Here is a 21,579-nt window from a genome sequence, read left to right as displayed (position 1 = left end):
CTATTCCCGAGAAACAGGGTCAGGAAAAACGAGCCAGTAGCAGGTCCCTGCCTGCTGCTTCAGCAGGAGATCTCCACTGCCCACGACTGGGATATCCCCGGATGTAGACATCCTCTTCAGTGGGACTGAAAGAACTCGGGAGGTGTGGATGGGAGCTGCCCTGCTGGTACCACTAGAGTGGAGCAATATATGCCAAATCAAGCTGATGTCATGGATCAAACCACCATGATCTGTGCTCCACCCTGGTGTGTGGAAACCATCACTGGGGCCCAGCATGCAGAGCAGAGACATCTGGCATTGGCTGGACTCAAGGGTTTGGGCACTGGGCCAGGGCTGGGCCTTAGCAGGGGTGGGAAATCTCCATGAGAAGGTCATGCACACATTGAGCTGGGGAACAGATCTTCCATCTCTGAAGAAGGAAGGCTAGTGGCCCCATTTCTTTTGTAATATGTGACACCCAGCCTCAGTCAACTATCTCTGATGGCGACCGACTGCTCCAGCTATGCGCAGACCTCCGCACAAAGCCATGGTAGGTGGTGGCTGTGGAGGCTGGGAGTTCGGGACTTGCTTATTCAGGCACTCTCTGGCATAGGAGAAGGCGAGTGCTCCTGGTTAAGTGCCTCCCCCCTTCTCCTCCCACCTGTCAGCCCCAACCCAACAGTCCATCCCACAAGGCAGGGTGGCAATGGCTATCAGCCACAAACCCTGCCCTAGACACACCTCCATGGCACATATCAGTCAACTTCCCAACAGGAAGAAGTGACAGAGCAATTAAAAAAAAAACAAAAACAAAAGCAGCTGACACAAACGCCCCTGCATGCCCTCTTCCATGGGCCGGCTTTCCAGGGCACATCTTATCAGGGCAGTACACAGGGGGCTGGGAGAAGGGAGCTGCCTTAGAGATGGGTCATCCAAGCCTCTACAGAGTTAGCAACAAAAAGGCTGGCAGAGCCAGGGAAGCGTCAGCCCAGAGAAGCAGGGGCCCATCTAGGGGTAGGAATGTATCCTTTCTTCTCACAGAGCCGAGGCTGGATGACCTGCTGGAGCTCACTCCCACCCACTGGGGATGTGGTTGTATGGGGATGGGACAGGATTTATCCCAGGAGAGTAATACAAATTTTAAAAAGGAATCTGAATCTGTAGATTCAATGCAATTCTGACCAAAATCTCAGCAAGCTTTTTTTTCTTTTAATAGATATTAACAAGCTGACTATAAAATGTATAAGGAAAGGCAAAGGAACTGTTAGAACAGCTAAAATAATTCTGAAAAGGTCTCCTCGGGCAGTGGGGCAGGAACACAGGCAGGCAGGCAGGTGGCTTGTGAGGGACAAGGTCGTGGGATGGCTCCCGCCAATCGTGCTGGATTTTCATTTACTTAGCCACAAACCCTGGCCCTACAATGTTATCTGGTTAGACGAATGAATCTGCAAAATGAGGCCACTCAGCTTATTTCAAAGGACTATCTAATATATCAAATAAGCGAGGCTCTGCAAAGTGGTTCCTAATCACAAACTTCTAGGTCACGTGTGCTTCTTTCTACTCCCATCCACTGCCTCACATGTCCCCCAACTGTTGCCTTATTTGCAAAGTTGGCACATGCTTTATGTAAAGGCATGCCCAGAGTCTTTAACTCTCTCAGGAGGGCCTCACGGTGCCTTCCTTCTGCCCAGAGCCTCAGCACTAGCTGGGAAGCAGGTATGGCATCTGCTCTGTTCAAGTGAAGCAAGCTTTATTTTTATTTTTTCCATCTTTGGTTGAAGATACTGAGGCTCACTGAGGCAATGTGACTTGCCTAGGGTTAGAGAATTAATAATTGGCAGGGCTTGGCCTCAAACCCAGGAACCACTTCCAAAGCCTGACCTTGCTCCATCTGTCTCGGTCCTTTCATTTCAGGGACTGCTGCTGGACCATGAATCTTTTCATCATGTGTTCTTTCCCTAAGTCCCTAAATTTAAAAAAAAAAAAAAAAAATTTAAGCATGATGAACTAGCTACATCAATATATGGAACTGACCACCAGGCCTCTGCAAGGGACACTGGGTGACCTGGAGGGTAACTGAGGAAGACAGACCCTGCTCTCTGCCAGCTAATGGGACATAGGGAGCCGAGGCACTCACAGGCAGCAGGCACTGGGATCACCCAGTCATTCAAGTTCAGAGCTGAGTGGCAGTATGGGATGGAATGACTCAGGGAGGAATCCTGGTCAGGGCATAAGAGGAGAAACCAGGGAGGAAGGGGAAGAGGAGGGTACCCATTCCATCTCCCTGCAGAGCCTGAGTCAGGAGAGCATCAGAGACAACTCAGCCTTTCCCATCCAGATTGGGCCCTGGGTCTCAGATGCAGATCTGTGTAACTTCCTTGGCGTCACTCCTGAGATGGTGAGGGGGTCAGGCTGGAAGGGGCTCCCAGGGACACTGTATAAAGAAAGAGTTGGGGTGATGTCCATTCATGCCTCCCCAACAAGAGGCTATTCCACCCATCCTTTACAGAGTCATGCCTCTGGACCTTTGCTGCCCAAGCCCTAACCTCTGGATTCCAGACTTAAAAGGCAGGTTCTCCATGAGGCCTTGTCCCACTGAAAGCAGGATGGTGTTAGCTGAAGGCAGCCTAGAGCAGGCACCGTGCTCCTCTCAGCACACCCTGGAAAGACTGGTGCCGGCACGGTGTCCCCCCAGCACCTGGGCTTAACCTAGAGTGACCCTGATTGAAGTGGGCTGTTCTCACCTCCCAGCAGCCAAGGAAGAGAGATGCTCGCTGGCGAACGTCCTCAGGGGTCATCCTTCCAATGGAGTGGAAGGTCACCTCTTTCTCTCCAGTGGCAAAGGAGGCTGTGGCAGGGGCTATGGCCTAGGGGGCTCTCTGGAATCAGTTCCAATCCATAAGCATCCTGCATGAGAGCCTCTTACCAGACCTGGGGTACAAACAAAAGGCAACATCCTCCTCCCTGGATGGACACAGCCTCTGCTGCATCCTGCTCTTCCTGGGAAGCCCATCATGTCCAGCCCTGGACCCTGCAGTCTAAAGTGGAGTCCACATGGGTCTGGCCCTGTGTTAGGGCAACCAGTGTTCTAATCTGCCTTCCTAAATAACCTGAGCAAGCCCTTTGCTCTGCATCTGTTAGTCAGAAGAGTCTGTTTTTCTCTGGGGCCTACAGACACAGGCACAAGTCCTTGCTAAGACTAGGTTTCCTGGCAACCAAGGGAGTGATCCAAGTAGCAGGCCCTGCCAGGAAAGGGATGCTAGAAGTCCACCTGCCCAAAGTCTCTAGAAGTTCAGCCCCGCAAGCCAAGCTCCCAACTATTGGGAGGCAAATCCATTCCACCACGCTCCGTTGCCTCAGAAGAGGCCAGATGAGAGCAAAGCAGAAGAATATAATGAGCTGAAGCAGAACCCAGTTCAATGACTAGCATGGTTGGTTCCTGGGCTGCGGTGAGAAAACAGAACAGGGCCCAGCACCTACCCAGCTCAGTGGGCTCAGGACAAGGCCTATGAGCAGGTCTTGTGCTCCACTACAACTGACCTGTAAGACCTAGCAGGGAGCAGGTCCTCACGAGCCAGGGTCTCTTTTATCTAGAATTCACTGACAGGAACCTGGAACTACACATGCCCTTTGTTTTTTTCCACGCTATTTGCATTATGATATATCTTGGGCACACAGAAAAGTTCAGAGAATAACGTAACACATGTACTCACCTCCTGACGAGTCAATAAAAGCAACATTTTGCCATATTCAAGACAGGTTTGTCCCCCTCCTTTTTTCTTTTGTTAAAACAAAATCACACATCATTGGCCAGGCGCAGTGGCTTACGCCTGGAATTCCAACACTTTGGGAAGCCGAGATGGGTGGATTGTCTGAGCTCAGAAGTTCGAGACTAGCCTGGGCAATCTGGTCAAATTGTGTTGTTTTGGTACCAAAAAGTTAGCTGGGCATGGTGGCACGCACCTGTGGTCCCAGCTTCTTGGGAGGCTGAGGTGGGAAGATCGCTTGAGCCTGAGAGGTGGAGGTTGCAGTGAGCTGAGATAGCGCCACTGCACTCCAGCCTTGGTGACAGAGTGAGACCCCATCTCGAAAAAAGAATAAAAACAAAAAAACCACACATCATGGAGCCTTTCCCTAATCCTGTGTCCTCCCTGCTTCCCCAGGCATGAATTGGAGTCATCACCCCTCCTGTATGGATTTACACTTCTGCTTTCGCGTTCTTGGGCGCACCGGACACCTTATCGCACACCTGCTTCTTTGTTAACAGCCTGTCTCCCTCCAGAAAATGTCAGTTCCATGAGGGTAGGGGCTGTCCTCTGTCCGCTGTTGCCTTCCAGGGGCCCACAATGGTGCCCTGCACAGAGCAGACAACCAATAGTCGGTACTTCTTGACTGAGTAACACACATATATCATTTTGTGTTCCTGCCCTGCATGCCTCAATTCTGAAACCTGCTTTTTCCATCACTCAACATCACGTTTGAGATTCACAACCACATGGCTCAACATTCAAGCCTCTTACTGCTGTATGACCCACCCACCTGCTAACCAGTGACCCCTCTTTCTCAGGGAGGAGGAGGAGGAGGGAGATCAGAGGAAAAAAACGCTAACACATCAAAGCCTAGAAACTGGAACTCAGGCTCCAACCAGAGTTCTAGACTTTAGGAACCTAAGAACAAACCAGAAGACCAAAGGGCCTCTAATACATAGTTACCACAGATTGGGAGAAACTGTGCCAGCAGCCACCCATAAAGCCACACATGTTGGGGTCACATGGCAAAGGAGGAACTAACTGGCCTTCCTCTTCCCATCACTAGCCAGGGACCTTCAAGAGAAGAGGACTAAGGCCCAGCAAAAAGCCCCAGGCCCAGCACCAGCAGACCCACTCACCGTTTAGCACCACCAGCCTCTCAGTGTAGAGAATGGCCAGGGTTGGCAAGGGCTGACCACAGAGGGCTCTGGCTAGAGGGAAGCTAGAAGAGGATGGATGAGGCCAGAGGGGCCACGCAGAGCTTCACAAGCCAGGTACAGAAGGGGCACAAACTTAGCAAGCAATGGAGAACCACGTCATGAAAGGTGTGTGAGAATGGTAAAAAGGCATAATGTAAGGACTAAAAAGAAAATGCTGGGGGCTGTAACAGCCAGATGGAAAATGAGGGAAAGGAGGGAGAGAAGGCCTCAGAAGGAGAGAGTTGAGATTTTTTTTTTTTGGGGGGAACGGAGTTTCGCTCTTGTTACCCAGACCGGAGTGCAATGGCGCGATCTCGGCTCACCGCAACCTCCGCCTCCTGGGTTCAGGCAATTTTCCTGCCTCAGCCCCCTGAGTAGCTGGGACCACAGGCATGCGCCACCATGCCCAGCTAATTTTTTGTAGTTTTAGTAGAGACGGGGTTTCACCGTGTTGACCAGGATGGTCTCGATCTCTTGATCTCGTGATCCACCTGCCTCGGCCTCCCAAAGTGCTGGGATTACAGGCTTGAGCCACCGCACCCGGCAAGAGAGTTGAGATTTTAAGGTCTGAACAAGGCAGCCATAGGCAGGGAGAAGAGGGGAGGGAACAGGGCAGAGACTGAACAGAGTTGAGAGGACCCAGGGACTGGGAGACTGATGAGTGCTGGAGTGGAGGGTAGAGCCTGGAGCTGCACACGGCATTACCTGTGCTTCTCGCCTTCTTCCTCCTCTTCTCTAAGTTGCTTGGTCTTTGGCTCCCCATCTTCCTTGTCCTGCAAAGGGAGAAAACCACCAGCTCAGCTGAAAGCACCTACTTCCAGTCCACACAGCCTAGGGAGCTAATAAACAGGACATCTCAGAAGCCAGGCACCTGGCATGGCCCAGCTTGGTGTCCCAGACTCCAAGCAGGGTACATGCCTGCTGCATCTCACAGCACAACTGGAGCCTCACTGCCTGTGAAGAATTTAAAAATCCATGACTTCAGCCCAGTCCCAGGTACATGGTGGCCCTTAGAGGACACTAGCAGAAAGAGCTGGATGGCTTTAGGTGGTGAGAAATGCAGCCACTTGGTGCCGTGGAGGGGCCATGCTGGCAGGCCACCAGTCACCATCATGGGTCTGGATGGAACCACTTGCTAAACTTGGAAAGACAGGGAAAAGAAGCACCAGCAGCCAGGGCAGGATGAGAGCTCAGCCTCCTGAGACACTTTTCAGGCCAGAGGCCTCTCCAGAAATACCTGTTTGGTTTGCTTTAGAAGTAACATGAACTAGGACCAGGCTTATAACAAGACTCACTGCCCAGGCCTGTGCTACATTCAGGGAGACAGAGGCAAGGGGAATTAGTGTGAAGTTTCCATGAAAATTTTCTTAATCTGGTTCTTTTAACTTCCTACTATCTGTATCTCTTAAGTCCAGAGAATCATGTTCATTTCAACCTTGAGCTGTCATCCTTGTCCTCAGGTGCCCTGAGGGCCACAATAGAAGGAAATTACCATACTGCTTTTACCTGCAGCAGAAAACGTCTTCCTGGAGTCCTCCCTTATCATGTGATTGCCACTGTCAGGTCAGCCTGCCGTGGTCACACTGACACAGGGCGTGTGTGTGTATGCTCAATTCATGCGACCACGCCTTAGGCCCAGGGCATGGACTGAGAGGCCCCAAGACAGAGCTGTCGTGGGGTCTCACTGCATGCCAGCGTCGGCCCTCCAGAAAGTGACAATGCTCACTTCACTATGGCAGCGCCCTGCCTTCAACTTTCACAGAGCACTATTCTGAGAGAGATTTGTGAGCTCCTTCTACAGGGAGTCTGCTCTGATGGACACACAATGAGCTGGAGCTTGCACAGAAATTCTAAGTAAAACAGCTGCTCAAACTACCTTTCCTAGACGTTTATTCATGCCATTGACAACTTCGTTACTAAGAGTGGCATCTGCTTTATGAGGAGACTGCAAGCATCGACCAGACCCCGCCATTCCTTGGCCACACAACCTCTGGGGAGCAGGCTACCAAAACCAGGTTGGAGGCCTGGCCCAGAGAAAGGCTTTTGTCATGTGAACAGATCAAGTGCCCACTGACCCAATTCAGGGCAGCTCATCTCATGGTAATGAGGCAGCAGGAACAAAATAACTGACCAAGTGACAGCAGCTACATGGGAGAGGTCAACATGGGGCATGGTTCTCGGGGGATGGGTGAGAGATGGGCTGGGCAGAATTGGGTGACACAGGATAGGGGAATCGGAGTGGGAAGGGCAGAGTTTGAACAAAGGCAGGGTGTGGTCTGAAGAGCCTGCAGGTGACTGAGGTTGGGGGAGGGGGTGACGCCAGGTAAGACAGTCAAGGCAGGCAAGGGCTGAACACAGAGGGCTCTGGCCAGTGTTCTTAGGCAATGGACAAACAGAGGAGACACTGGGGAAGAGTCCGCCGACCTCTGCTGGGCAAGACGCTTGGTGATGGCCAAAGAGGGAAGGGAGAACAGAGTACAAATGCTTCACAGAAACAAGTGAGGATTCTCCAAACGGCTCCCAGGGCTGCTGGAACCTGGATGGGGCTTCCACAGGGGCCCTGCTGACACATGCAGCCCTCCTTGACTAAAGGCTAGCAGATAAAACAAGCCAGAGCCAGCACATTCTAGCAAAAAATTCCTTCCCGACTCCCAACCAGCGGACACCCTGAAAGCCACTCCCTGGAGTGCCTGCCTCACGGGAAGGAGTGGCAGACACCTGCCCTCTGGGTAAGGGAAGAGAAGGAAAAGCAGAAAGGGCTCTGCTTTCCCCACAGTGGGCTGGTGGGGGCAAGACCCCCAGCCACACAGGAAGGCTCCTTTCCACAGGGGTTCCGTTAACCTGAACCACCTGGCAGAAGCAGGTGGGAACTACAGGCAAGTGTCTAGCCTTTGGGAGGAGTGCTTTGCAAATACCATGCCCTTTCTCAGCTCTCAAGCAAGGTCAAACAGCTGCCACCACCCTCCTGGAGTCCCAGAGACATTCAAGTGCCTCAGTAACAGTCAAGTTATTCATTAATAAATGAGAAAACACCAAACAATCTAAATGACTTTTTTAAAAAATGCCCAGCAATCTGGTGGGTGGGGTACAGCACTAGCTCTGCAGACAGCATGAGGTTAAAAATGACCCCAGCCTGGGTGCAAAGAGCAGGGGCTCAGAAAAGATAAAGATCCACATCTGTGGCAGGAGCAGGTAAACAAATGCACAGGCTACATAAGTGGGGGAGATGAGGTGGACCCCCAGTCTTCCTCACAAAGAGTGATTCTCAGATAGGACAATGGGCATTTGTGGGAAGGAAAATCGCTTTTGGTGATGCTGGCCTGAATCACAAGGTGTGGCCCCTTGCTGCCTGGGATAGTGGAGGGAAGTGCAGACCAGTCTTGAAGCTCCCCACTACCTGACAGACTCAAAGAGCCTCAGCCCTGGAGGGCTCGCAGGATCACCCATTCTAGGTCCTCAATTTAACCCATGGGAAAACCTGGGAAATGGCAGTCAGGGAAAAGGAAAAGAGTTATCCAAAGTCACAGAATCTATCAGTGGTAGCTGCAAGTCTGGATCCAGGTCGTCCTGATGCCCGGCCCTGCGTTCTTACCAAGGAGATGAGAGAGAGAGAGAGGCTCTCAAGAATGGAAGAGTGGCACTGAGTTTCTAAAGAGCTCTGATTCCACCCGCCTCTCCTGTACTCCCCACACAGTTCAGACCTGGCCCTGTGTGCTCACATGCAGCCACAGCTAGCCCAAGCCCAAGCCTAGGCCCTGCTGGACACTCAGTAGGAAAGCAGGCAGGGTCCCAGGTGCACAGCCTCCCCAGGAATCTAGACTTCGCTCACCCTGAGACCCTCAAATCAGACTCAATGCCTCGCCACTCCCACTCCCCACTCCCCACCCTTCCCAAATCTCACCATCTTCTCCCTCCTTCCCAACCCCTAGTCTCCTCTACCACCTCCTTAGGGCCCCACCACAACCAAGCCCCCAGCCACTCCTCTCCACTCTTGCCTGCCAGCCAGGCTTCCCCTCTACTCTTGAGAATGCAGCTGCCTCCTGCATTTTCCCTCTCTTTTTCCAATATATCTCCCCTAAGTCTCTCTCCATCTTATCAATCCACATTCCCGGCCTCCTCTTCGAAGACACTGGTCAGACCACACTGCACTTCTGCTCAAAGCTTTCCACACCCCCAGGACAACAGCATTCACCTAAACCTCACACCTGCCTCACCAGGAGGTCATCTCCCAATGCCTCATCACCATCCCATGCTCCTTTCACACTGGGCTCTGTCCCGAACACTCTTACACCCCACATTTTTCTCAAATCCTGAAATATCTACTCTGATAGCCCCCAAGAAAACACACCATCTGGCCAGCTCAAAGGCCACCTCCTCAGGCAGCCTTCTAAGACTCCCAGGCAAAGGAATCCTCTGGGCCTCCCCAGTGCATATCAGGGTCTAACTGCAGGCCCAGGGCACAGGCCTGTGTCCACTCTTATTCACATGTAGGCTTCACTACCCCTTCAAGAACCTCTCAGCAGGGGACATCTCCTAGAGCATCTCAAGGCCTAGCCCAGAGCCTGGGCTAGACAACCTTCAGAAACTCTACCAGTTTAACTGCTACCCTCTCCACCAACTCCAGAAGAGTCAAACTCAGGAACGCTGGTGGCTGCAGGGCAGTAGAGTCATGGCCTGGGCTGGGGTCCTCCCCATAGCCTACTTGCCTATTAATGGAGGCACTCCCACATTTTTGACCCCTGCCCACATCTCCACGTCTTACACCCCTGCCCTCACTTCCCCCCAGAACCTTCAGGAGGAAGAAGCCTTTGAGGCAGGATTTCAGGGGTTCTCAAATATAGCCCTGCTCGGGACAGAGTTTGACTGACCTGTTTCCTAATGTTTGAAATCCTTTTTATTAGGGACAAAACTGTTACAAATAAAATTAGAGCTGTGTAGAACTGGTATTATTTCTTCCTTAAATATTCAACAAGACTTCAGTGAAGCAATCCTGGCCTGAAGCTTTCTTTGGGAAAAGATTTTGGCTATAGAAGTACACAGATTTTGTACTTCTTCTCCAGTCAGTGTAGTTAATTTATGTCTTCCAAGATATATGTTTCACCTAAGTTACTGAATTTACTGGCACAAAGTGACTTATATTGTTCTCTTAATATCCTTTCAATGTCTGTACGATCTGTAGTGATGTTCACTGACATTGATAATTTGTGTCTTTTTTCTTTATCAGACCAGCTAGCGGTTTATCAGTTTTGGGACATACCTCCATCTCATCTGCTCAGACTCAGTGTTTCAACCATGGGCTTGCTCCTCAATCTCCTCTCTCTGGAAGGAGCCCTCATTGGATGAGTACGCCTGCCTCTGGATGGCACATGAAGTGTGCGGGCAGCATCAATCCACATTGCTGCCTGAATGTAGGACTACTGCTAAAAGCAGGTCAATCAACAACTAGGCCTACAGAAGAGAGGGAGGAAGAAGAGAGGCTGCTCTATGTCCTCCTGTTGCCCCGTCCCACCCAGATTAAGATGAAGATCTCTCTTTCCTTGCACCACATCCCCACCCCCCGCCGACCCCCACTCTCTTTTGTGGGCCAGGTCTACCTTGGGCACAAAGATAAAGAAAGTAAGAACATTGTCCTCAAGAATCTCAAGTCTACTCAAAGGAGCAGGCTTAGAAAATTTAACTCTGTGCCGTAAGTAGTGAGGAAAGTTTTACTAAATATCTTGTACACTTAGTGAATTAGTAAAGGATAGGTGTTGTCAGGGAAGGAAGTAACCCTTAAACTCAATTCTGAATGTCCACTGGGGATTACAAGGCAGCTCATTCCTGGGAGTGGTAACGGCCTACAAAGACATGAGAGCAGAGAAGAGCACTGACTGTCACAGCCTGCAGAGCAGGCCCACATGGCGAGCCCAGCCTTACCGGATGATGTCAGGGGCAGGGCTCACAAGGCATTCCTCCAGTGCTGAGCCCAGCATAAGGGCCAACACCCTGAAAGGGCACCATGGTTGCCTATAAGATGTGTCATGGGAGGAAAGGGAAAGACCAAAAGTCAGGTGAAATACTCCACTCCCAGGCTGGACCTGCCCCAGCCTGCTGCTGTTTGTGTGTCTGTATTTGGGGGGAAGTTAAGGTTAAAATGAGGGCTGGGAACTATCACTGGGGGCAGGTGTGCCTAAGCAGGAAGGCTTGAGTTAAGGGGATGAGGAATAAGCCCCTCCCTCTTCTAAGACTTCCCAGGGACTCAAACTTTTAGGAGCTGCTGCCTAGCACTCTTCCTTCCAGAAGGAAATAAGGGAAGCAGGAAAGGGTTAAGAGAGAGACATTCAGCTTCTCACCTAGGGTCTTCCCGCCCTTCTTTAGCTTCCCGAAGGAGCTAGAGACTCAACAGGAACTCATGGGTACAGAAACACTTTCCAACTCCAGGTGACATGCCTCACTAGCTCTGTATATGCCTGCCATAATGTCCATGGGACACTGTCCTCTGTTTAACAGTCAAAAATAAGGCCTCAAAATCGTAGCCACCTAAGAAGAGGCCAAACTGGCCCCACTTTGAGCCTTTCCAGTTCGGATTAGGGCCCAGGGTTAGGAAAAAATAAAAAAAAGAGATGGCACTTCAGATAGTGCCTGAAGGCGACAGGAAGAGATAGACAATGCTGGGGCAAACTTGGCAGGCTCCCCAGTGTCACCTTGTGCCCGTCTCAGGGCCAGTGCAGCCCCATGCTGGGGCGGAGGGACTTCCTGTCGGGTGCGGCTACAGTGGAAACTGTGTTCCAAGGGCACTCAGGGGGTAGGGCGGTCACCTGGAGTCTGACTCACCCTGAAGATGGAGTGATAGGAAGTGGGCTGAATGCCACTATGCCTGGGACCAGAAACTGCACAGATATCCACTGCCCAGAGACTGGGAGGGGGCTGGGGGGAGAGGCTCTGCTTCTCCTGGGCGGGCTGAGATCTCGTCAGGCTGCAGAGCTCCTCACTCTGGGTCCCCCACACTCGATCTGCTGCTAGGATGACTTGGTCCAGGCATCCACTCTATCTGCCGACCAGACCATGAGTTCCTCGAGGGCACACACTTGTACCAGTCTGTACCCACAGGCCTGACACCAACTACAGCGGGCACAGCACAGTGGTAGAGCACATGTGAAGGAGTGGGGAAATCCCGGCTCTATTTCATCTTGGCTGTGTGACCTTGGGCAAGTTATACGAACTGTCTGGCTTCAGTTTCCTCAGCTATAAGAATGAGGATAATCATACTGACATCATATCACTATTACAAGAAGGAAATGATGAAGAAGAAAAGCCTGCAGCTTTGGGAGATGTGGCAGTAGAGCCTGAAGAGCAGGGAGAATCAGGCCAGGGCAAGAAGGAAAGGGCTGCAGAAAAGCCAGCAGAGTACGGGCCCAGAACAGTGTGCCTCTGCAGAGGTTATGATAAGCTTCCACGCCCATCATCCTCATCAGATGCTCTCAGCAATCCTGTGAGCAGACAGGGCAGTGTTGTAACACCTGCTTACCAAGACATCAGAAGATGATGCCAGATGATCTGTGAGGTGGAGACAGATCTGATTCCCCATTCAGTGCTTCACCAGGAGTCAGCAGCAGAAGGTGGGGACTACCATCCAAGAGGTTGGGGTTAGCTAAGAGCCACAGCTCTCCGGTGGATTCAGGCATTCCCTAAAAGCTTCTGAGCAGAGCAAGAACAAAGCACCAAGCTGCAGGCTGGGAGTACAGCAAGGAGGCTAGAGATAAGGATTGGAGATAAGGACCAGAACTAGGTCAGTGGCGGTGGACTAGAACAAGGAGGTGCCTGAGTGCTGCGGGGAGACAGGGAGGAGCAGAAACAACTGAGGTTCTGCTGGTAACTCACTGGGGGAAGGAAGGCGCCTTTGACAAAAAGGTGGTGGTGCTTAGGGGACAAAGAGAAAGCGATGAGGCTTGATACCACAGGTGCAGACAAGGGCCGAGGGACAGTGCCTGTCAAGGTGCCCCTGGCGGTGGAAAGGAGGGCCTACTCCTCTCAGAAAAGGCAGGCTGGGCCCCACCATCCACACGGCACCTCAAGGCCCAGGCCACAGCATGCTGAGCCAGCGCAGCTACTCTCCAGGCCCGTCACACAGCCCTGCCCAGATGTCCTGCGTGTGTCGCGAGTGTGGGGCGCCAGTCCAAGTCAAGTCTGATCCTATTCTTGCTGCAAGTGCTCAAGGGAGGCATTAGAGAGCTCCTCCAGCAAACTTTATTAGTCGACAAATACTGACTGGCTCCCCTGTGCCAGATACTCCACAGTGGGTACTGAGGAGAAAGAAGAACAAGTAGGCACCTAGTGCCCACAGAGCAGGGTGGGGAATTCTTATCCCGGGTGCACAGATTCCAGAGGTCAATGACCAGGCAGAAACACAGGCGGGTATGAGAAGGTGAATCTTGGTGGACAAGGAATTTGGAGCTCTTCAGATTCTCAAGGGGGTGGTGACCCACAGGGGAAAAGGGAAGGTGTCAACAGCCAGGGAAGGTAGTGTTTTTGTGGGTGTCATAAGAGGTGTCTAGGGAGGCTTTCCAAAGGAAGTGTCACCTTAAAAGATGAGTAGGAATGGGGACAGAGGGACGGCAGGGGAAGACGGCAGAGGGAACAAGCAGAACCATGAGTGTGCAAAAGGCCCCTCCCACTGCCCTGAGACTTCACCCACACTGGCCCAGCAGGAAATAACCTCTTGGAAGGTCACACAGAGGGCAGGGCAAAGACCAGTCCCTTCTTCTTCCTTCACATGCAGCGGGACTGGACCAGTTCCTCTGGGAAGACAAGCCTGGCTCCAAACTCCCTCCAGGGACCTCCCTATAGGAGGTGCTGTGTTATGCAAGAAGCCCCAGCCTGCAGCCCTGACTGGGCAGGCAAGGGAACATCAGGACACACTGCTTGCCAGTGGTGGGACCTCCCTGAGGCTCTGTCTCCTCTGCTGTGAAAGTGGGGCTGGCGATACTTTAGCAGGGGCATATGAGGATTACACAAGGCAGTTTGGGTCCAGCATGTGGTACAGGGCCCCGCATGACCCTGCACCATGAAAAACTGCCTGCTGACATCTTGCAGTGTTCCAAGTCCTGCTGTCCATCAGCGATGGGCCTAACTTGAACCCTGGCTCTTGCTGCATCCCTCTTAGGGGATCATATTCCCTCTGTTCTCACCCACCCCTTGCCCTGACATGAAAACCAAGAAAGCACTTAACAAGAACCCAGGACCCAGGGCCCAGATCCATGCTGGGTGACAGAAGGCCTACCAGAAGAGCAACAGATCTATGTTTGCAGTTTTTTTGAGACAGGGTCTCGCTCTGTTGTCCAGCTGTCCAGGCTGGAATGCAGTGACGCAATCACAGCTTACTGCAGCCTGAAATTCCTGGGCTCAAGTGACCCTCCCACCTCAGCCTCCGGCATGGGAGTAGCTAGGACTACAGGTGCATGCCACCATGCACAGCATTTTTTCTTTTTTTTTTTTTTTTTTGTAGAGACCAGGTCTAACTGTATTGCCCAGGTTGGTTTCGGGCTCCCAGGCTCAAGTAATCCTCCTGCCTTGGCCCAAAGTGCTGGATTACGGGCATGAGCCACATGCCCAGTCCATTTTTCAAATGGAACGTTTAAATGCAGCATGAGAATGGAGCACATTATCCTTTTCTGATAGTGCTATGTTTTTTTGGCCAAGTCTCCGTAGATGATAAACTTTTAATTTTTGAAAGTGAGGCACAAGTAGAAATAACCGGTGTCCATAAATAGATGAATGAGTGAAGAAAATTTAGTACATACACACAATGGAATACTATTCAGGCTTTAAAAAAAAAAAAAAAGGAAATCCTGTCATTTGCAACAACATGGATGAATCTGGGAAGCATTATGCTAAGCAAAACAAGCCAGGCTCAGAAAGACGAATACTTCATTATCTCACTTACATGAAGAATCTAAAACAGCAGAACTGGCCGGCCAGTGGCTCACACCTGTAATCCCAGCACTTTGGGAGGCCAAGGCGGGTGGACTGCTTGTGGCCAGGAGTTTGAGACCAGCCTGGGCAACACAGCAAAATCCCATCCCTACAAAAAATATAAAAAATTAGCTAGGTGTGGTGGCACACACCTGTAGTCTCAGCTACCCAGGAGGCTGAGGTGGAAGGACCAACCAAGCCCAGGAGGTCAAGGCTGCGGTGAGCTGTAACTGAACTACCACACTCCCACCTTGGCAACAGAGGCCCCGTCTCAAAAAAATAAAAAATTAAAATAAAAAAATAAAAAGTAGAAGTCACCGAAGCAGAGAACAGAAAGGAGGTTACAGAGGCTAGGCTTGGCAGAGGTGAAGAAAGGAGAGATTTTGGTCAAAGGATACAAAGTTCCAGTTAGACAGCAGGAGCGCCGTTAAGGCGCTACTACCCAGCATGGTGGTCCCTTAATAACAACATAGATTTCAAAACTGCTGAGCCTAGATTTGAAACATTCTCACTACAAAAATGTTAAATTAGCTTGGTTTAGTCTTTCTACAATGTATACATATATTGAAATATCACATTGTACACCATAAATGTATAAATATTATTTATCAATTAACAATTCAAAAAACTTTTTTTTTTAATAAGGATCAAATTAAGAGTGACCTATCTGATTCCCTCAGGGATGTCAAGAGGCCTCCCCGGCTACAAGAACAGGCATCACACATCCGTGAAGTTTCCCCACAGAATCCTTAATTCTGACCCCACCACAAAACTCAGTGGGTGGTTTCAGCACATTCCCCTGTGTGGACCACTTTTAGCAGAAAGGTGTTCTTCCCATGCCTTCTAATGATAACCATTCCAGACATATGATTTTACCTGAATTTCCCTGCATGAGATTTCGTTTGACATCTGTCTTCCTTCCTAAACTGGAACCTCTCAGAGGCCTGTCCATCACTGCTCGCAGCACCTGGCACTAACAGCAGCTGGACCAATACTAAAGGAACCACCCCGGGAGGCAGGAGTCACATGCTAACTTCCCATGTTGCAGGACTTCTGTTGTCTGAGCCTTCCAACAGCACCCACATGTTAGGTTATCACTAGCCTTATTGCACAGATGCAAGAACTGAGGCTGGACCAGGTCTGTGCATGTCATACCTAATACTCTCTCCATCAGGTAGAGCTCAAGTTCTGGGACATAAACAGAAGCCCAGCTCAGCTCTACTTGCTGCTGCATGCGCGGTTCTTTCCACCACATACACCGAATGTTTATGCCTTAGCTGTCTGTTCTATCCTCCTTTCCAACAAGTATCTGCACCTCTGCTTCTCTCCTGCAAAATGAGGACAAAAATCCCAACCCTGCCCGCTTCTTGGGAATGCGGTTTTAACTAGGTTGCATAAAATTGAAAGATTTTCCATTAGAAGGTGAGCTCTGGGCAGGGCTGAACCCAAATGCCATTCGTCTCTGTTCTGCATGTCTCACAATGCTATCATTTCTTTGATAGTAACAGTATGCCAGGCAACTGATTCTTCCATTAATTAAACAGTAGTACTGATATTATCAAATATAATCAATAATCATTATAAAAATATAATAAAGTCAGCACTCCTTTCTCCTTCCACAGATGAGAAAAATGGAAGCCTAGGGCAATTAAGTAATCCATCCAGAGTCACACAGCTAGAGGTTGCCCAAACGGCAGGGCAGGCTTCCAGTGTAGGCTGATTCCCACTAGAACCTCTGCCCTTTGCTCTTGTCCTACTCCTGTCCCTACCTTTCACATGCAAATTGTTTCAAGGGTGTCTAGGGCTCCTCCACATCACATTACAGAGTTGACAGCTCTTCCTGGTGTCATATCAGAGAGAGATGATCAAACCTATCAAGAGCCCCAGATATCGTCATTTCTTGACCAAGAGCAAAGAAATAAAAGAGCAATGCATGTAGAGGTGTTTAGAGCTGTGTTTCTCATAATAGGGAGAACTGGAACTATACAGTGAGCCCAGAACCTGTAGGGTGCAGTGATGCAGGCCAGCCATTCATGAGATGGGCCAGAAGAGGCATTAAAATAGTGCGGGCAGCACCATGCAACATATACACACAGGAACGCCGGGGGAAGAGTCCTATACTACATAATCATGATCGCAACCATGGCAATACCTACCATACATGAAAATGGCCAAAGGCCACGGATTCACACTCAACTGTGGGTAGTATTTTTTCCATCTTCCTTAATTCGGCTGTCAAAATGATTTAATAATAAAAGTAACCAGAGGAGCCTAGCTGGCTGTGGCTCACTGTCTTGATTCATACCCTAAACAGATTCTCTTGACCCTCACCTGGCTCAGTGGGAAAGCAGGAAACCATGGTTGGCACTCAGGCCTGACACGGCCTTGCCAATGCCTAAAGACCTTTCTCAAGCTTGAAAAAAACAAAAAAAGTCCAGCTCTGCTGGTGCAGAAGAGGGCAGGTTGAGCCTGCACACACCAGCGTCCCTCTGCAGCCTGGACTCTAACCACTGCAGCAAACGTAGCAGCCGACTGCGACTAAGCCCTCTAAAATCAGTACAGACATCTCCATTATCAGGAGCTAAAAATGTCAGTTAAGAAACTAACTGATGATGAGCAATGCAGTCCCCTCCCCACCCTCTCACCCTACCGCATCACTTCCGTTTTCTTGGAGGGTAAAAAAGCCTCCTCCACCACAAAGCAGAACTCACAACAGCTAGGACTTCCTCACCATGCTAAGCTCACAATGGGAGCAGCAGCGAGCAAATCACAAAGGCAAATGATAAGGTCCATGCAGCTTAGAAGACCCCTCCCCTGGTGGGAGACAGTTTTGTGTGGCACCCAAAAACCCCTTCCCCATTGCCTCACAGTAGACAACCAGGAGTCAGGCACAGGAGGTCCACCTGGTCAGCTCTGGGGACTGGAACAACCACCCAGACTCTCTGGTCCCGAAGACATGCGGCTGCTACCTAACCATCTCCAGATCTGCCAGGACTGTAGAGCAAAAGAAGGTGACCCTTCTCCACCAACTCTGGCTGGTAGATAGGATCTTGAGGCTGAGCCCAGGAGGGAGGAGGAGGAAGAGGAGCAACCTCAACCACTACGTGTTCACTTTCGCTGGATCCAACAGAGACAGCAAGCAAGGGCCTGAAAACCTCAGTGGGTGGCCCCTGTAAATGACACCCTTTACACACCCTAGTCCCATGGTCCTGTTTACGTCAATTCTGGGTTCCCTAAAACAGTTTTCCTGATAGCTGCCAATGGCCTTCCCTCTTGTCTGGCACCAGATGCACCAACTTCAATAGCATCTACGTGACCTTTCAAGTGGGTAGATTTGTTCTTAAAATGGCGTGGGTCAAGGGAATAAGAGCTACAATTTATTAAAAGAATAGGTATTTCCACCTGGTACAGTGGCTCACATCCGTAATCCCAGACCTCTGGGAGGCAGAGGCAGGTGGATCACAAGGTCAGGAGTTCAATACCAGCCTACCCAAAATGGTGAAACCCCATCTCTAATAAAAATACAAAAATTAGCCAGGTGTGATGGTGGACACCTGTAATCCCAGCTACTCAGGAGGCTGAGGCAGGAGAATCGCCTGAAATCACAAGGCAGAGCTTGCAGTGAGCCGAGATCACGCCTGCACTCCAGCCTGGGCAAAAGAGCAAAACTCCATCTCAAAAAAAAAAAAAAAAGAATAGGTATTTCCCAACCAACCAACAGCCAACACCACACCTGGGACATCAGGGTTCCTGTATCCATGTCACGCCACTGGCTTATTCAAAGCCTGTGACCAACTAAAATGCCCAGTTTTTTTCCAATGTTGACGGCTGTCAGAGCACCCCCTAGTCCATGCCTAAACTGCAGATCGTAGAAACTTAACTAACTTCACAGTCACCCAGTGAAGTTCTTCTTGCTGATATCATTACCACAGTCTGCACACTTTTAAATAAACTCTTGGACTTGTCCTCATGGGCAAGTCTGTTTTCCTCTGAGGAAAATCTCAGCCCATCCAACTCCCAAATCTGTGTGCCTGCCTAGTTGCTTCTTCATTTGAATATTTACAGAGTGTCTCCCAGTCTTGTCATCTGGCAAACAAAAAGGTGACTAAAGCAAGATGGCTGCCCTCAGGGAGGTCAGGGGCAGGGAAGGGGGAAGCACACAGTGAACAGATAACCACCCTACAGTTCGTCCAAAGCCTAAGTCCCACTGGTAATGAGAGAAGGTGGGACCTGAGGACACCCGGGGGGGCCAGGTGAGCAAGCTGTCCAGGGAGAGAAGAGAGAAGATGCAGGTTGAGCGAGCAGGCAGGGGAATGCTGGGGTCACTAGAAGGAGCGGGTGTGGAGAGGCTGAGCCCTGTGTCCAAGCAGAAAGAATGGTGACATCCAAGGGCACTGGGGAAGTGGGATGGGCCTGCCTGATGGGCTACAGACTTTATCTCACAAGTAATGAAAAGCTGGAAGACAGGTAGAGAGGTGGCAACAATATGATTACAGTATCATTTATAAAGAGGATTTAGCAAAGGCCAGAAAGCAAAGGGGCCCCAGAAAAAAACAAGCTGGATATGGGTTAGGAAAGTCACCTTCTCACCTCAAGGACAGTAGGAAAGCAGCTGTCTCTGAGTCTGTCTGGAGGGACAGTCCCTTCCAGCTGCATGGTGCCACGTGTTGCTTGCTCATCTACTCACACTTCACACTTGTGCACACCAGGGCCTCTGGCCCCCACAACTACCCTGGGATCCGGTATTATCATTGCATACAAATGACCAGGTTCAGGACAACTAAGAAACTTAACCAATAGCTCATGGCTAATAAAAGATAGGTCCACATTTAAACAGGGGCTTTCTGATTGCATCAGGCTTTCAAAATTCTTTCAAACAAACAGTCCCAAGGCTTAGGTGTGCTTTCTGCCTAATAGCCAGAGAAGTGTGATCACATCCATTCTTAAACCAAATGAGAAAAATAAGAAAACTACAAAGTGGTAGGGGTGCAGAGGCCTCAGATATGAGCTGACAGAGGATAAACTAGCAGCAGCCCAGGGAACGGTTATAAATAGCACCCATCAAATCAGAATCTTCCATGGTAAGACCTGGGAATCTGAATGTTCAAAGAGCCCACCTACTCCTGGGTCACATCTCTAACACATGGCTGAGTTGAGGAGCCTCTGCGTGAGACCACATGCCACCTCCTCTTCAAGAGGCTGACCCAGGAGAGAAAGTGGCCTGCATGAGGCCACACCCAGCTGCCTGAGAGCTACTGTAGTCACCAAGGTAGGCTCTGGTCACAGGGCAGAAAGGATGAAAAGAAACACAAAGAAATAATTAATGGTGTGGGGGGGGTATTGGCTCAGTGGCTCATGCCTGTAATCCCAACACTTTTGGAAGTTGAGGCAGGAAGATCCCTTGAGCCCAGGAGTTCGAGACCAGCCTGGGAAACATGGAGAAACCCTGTCTCTACCACAAAAACCACAAAGCCAGGAGTGGTAGTGTGCACCTGCAGTCCCAGCTACTTGGGAGGCTGAGGTGGGAGAATCATCTGAGCCCAGAGGTCAAGGCTGCAGTGAGCCGAGATTCCACCACTGCACTCCAACCTGGGCTAAAGAGTTGCTGTCACCGACTCCCTCCCCAACCCAAAATAAAAATCATTCATACAACGTAAATATCCAGAAGTCCACAAGAGATCCAGGTGAAGTGTAAAGCAAGAGAAGGGCAGAAGCCAGGACCAGACCTTGGGTCTCTGAACTTCAACTAGGCTGGTGTGTCCACTGCACCATGTTCCCAAGTTATTCTATGAGCTGCCCAGAGCCCGAGCTCCTCCCTTCACTTAGGAAAGCTCCACCTTGAGTCTTGGAGAGGAAGAGCCTGCCCCTCACTACAGAAACCAAAAGTGCCCCACTCACTTTCCCAGCCTGCCTTGCAACAGGAAAATCCTCTGGCCCTGCTGATCCAATATACCCACAAGAGACTCCAAATGGCAAGCTGTGACCTGCAGGGAGGTGGGGCTGGGGTGGCACAGACTTCTCTTCTGGGGGAGCTGCAATAAGATTGATTCAAGATTGAGTCCAGGGTGCAGGGGCAACAGAGCAAACTGTAGTGTCGTACTGGAAGGCAGTAGTAATTTCCTCATCAAGCCATTTTCCATTTTCTTATGAAATATTGGGCTTCTTTCAGGCTATGTACCTCTAAGGCTGGCTATCCTTTTTTCTTTTTAATAATTTTTTTCTTTTACTCCTGGTAAGCTGTGAATGGCTTGATTTTTAAAACAGCAAGCACTTTGTTTTCTCTTTCTAAAACCAGAATGGATTTCTGTTGTTTGCAAATAGATGCCTTGGCTACATATGGCCATTTATAGCAATAACCTAAAAATGAAGTGTGTGGTATGAAGTGTCTCGCTAGCAGGACTCCATTACAACTGTTGCAGCACTGACTGAGTAGCTAGGTTAAATATTAAAGCTGGCCGGGTGCAGTGGCTTGCACCTGTAATCCCAGCACTTTGGGAGGCTGAGGCGGGTGAATTACCTGAAGTCAGGGGTTCGAGACCAGCCTTGGCCAACGTGGTGAAACCCTGTCTCTACTAAAAATACAAAAAATTAGCCAGGCATGGTGGTGGTCGCCTATAATCCCACCTTCTCTGGAGGCTGAGGCAGGAGAATCACTTAAACCCAGGTAGCGGAGGTTGCAGTGAGCTGAGACTGCAGTGAGC

At 50.3% G+C, this 21,579-nt stretch overlaps 1 protein-coding gene across 4 annotated transcripts in view; it reads right to left on the bottom strand.

Moving 5' to 3' along the window:
- Nucleotides 1-21,579, bottom strand: part of CCDC12 (coiled-coil domain containing 12) — a 55,779-nt gene that overhangs the window by 17,163 nt on the left and 17,037 nt on the right. For all 4 annotated transcript variants that reach the window (XR_001822297.2, XM_017520406.2, XM_037730370.1 and 1 more), the window contains exon 2: nucleotides 5,633-5,700. Coding sequence is in view for 3 of the 4 variants with exons in the window: in XM_017520406.2 (XP_017375895.1) it covers nucleotides 5,633-5,700 (68 nt within the window). In the remaining variant the exon portion in view is untranslated. The remainder of the gene's footprint in view (nucleotides 1-5,632; nucleotides 5,701-21,579) is intronic.

The sequence above is a fragment of the Cebus imitator genome, unplaced genomic scaffold (assembly GCF_001604975.1).
Source record: "Cebus imitator isolate Cc_AM_T3 unplaced genomic scaffold, Cebus_imitator-1.0 Scaffold0, whole genome shotgun sequence".
In the NCBI taxonomy this organism is placed as follows: Eukaryota; Metazoa; Chordata; class Mammalia; order Primates; family Cebidae; genus Cebus; species Cebus imitator.
This window is presented reverse-complemented; position numbering and strand designations above follow the sequence as displayed.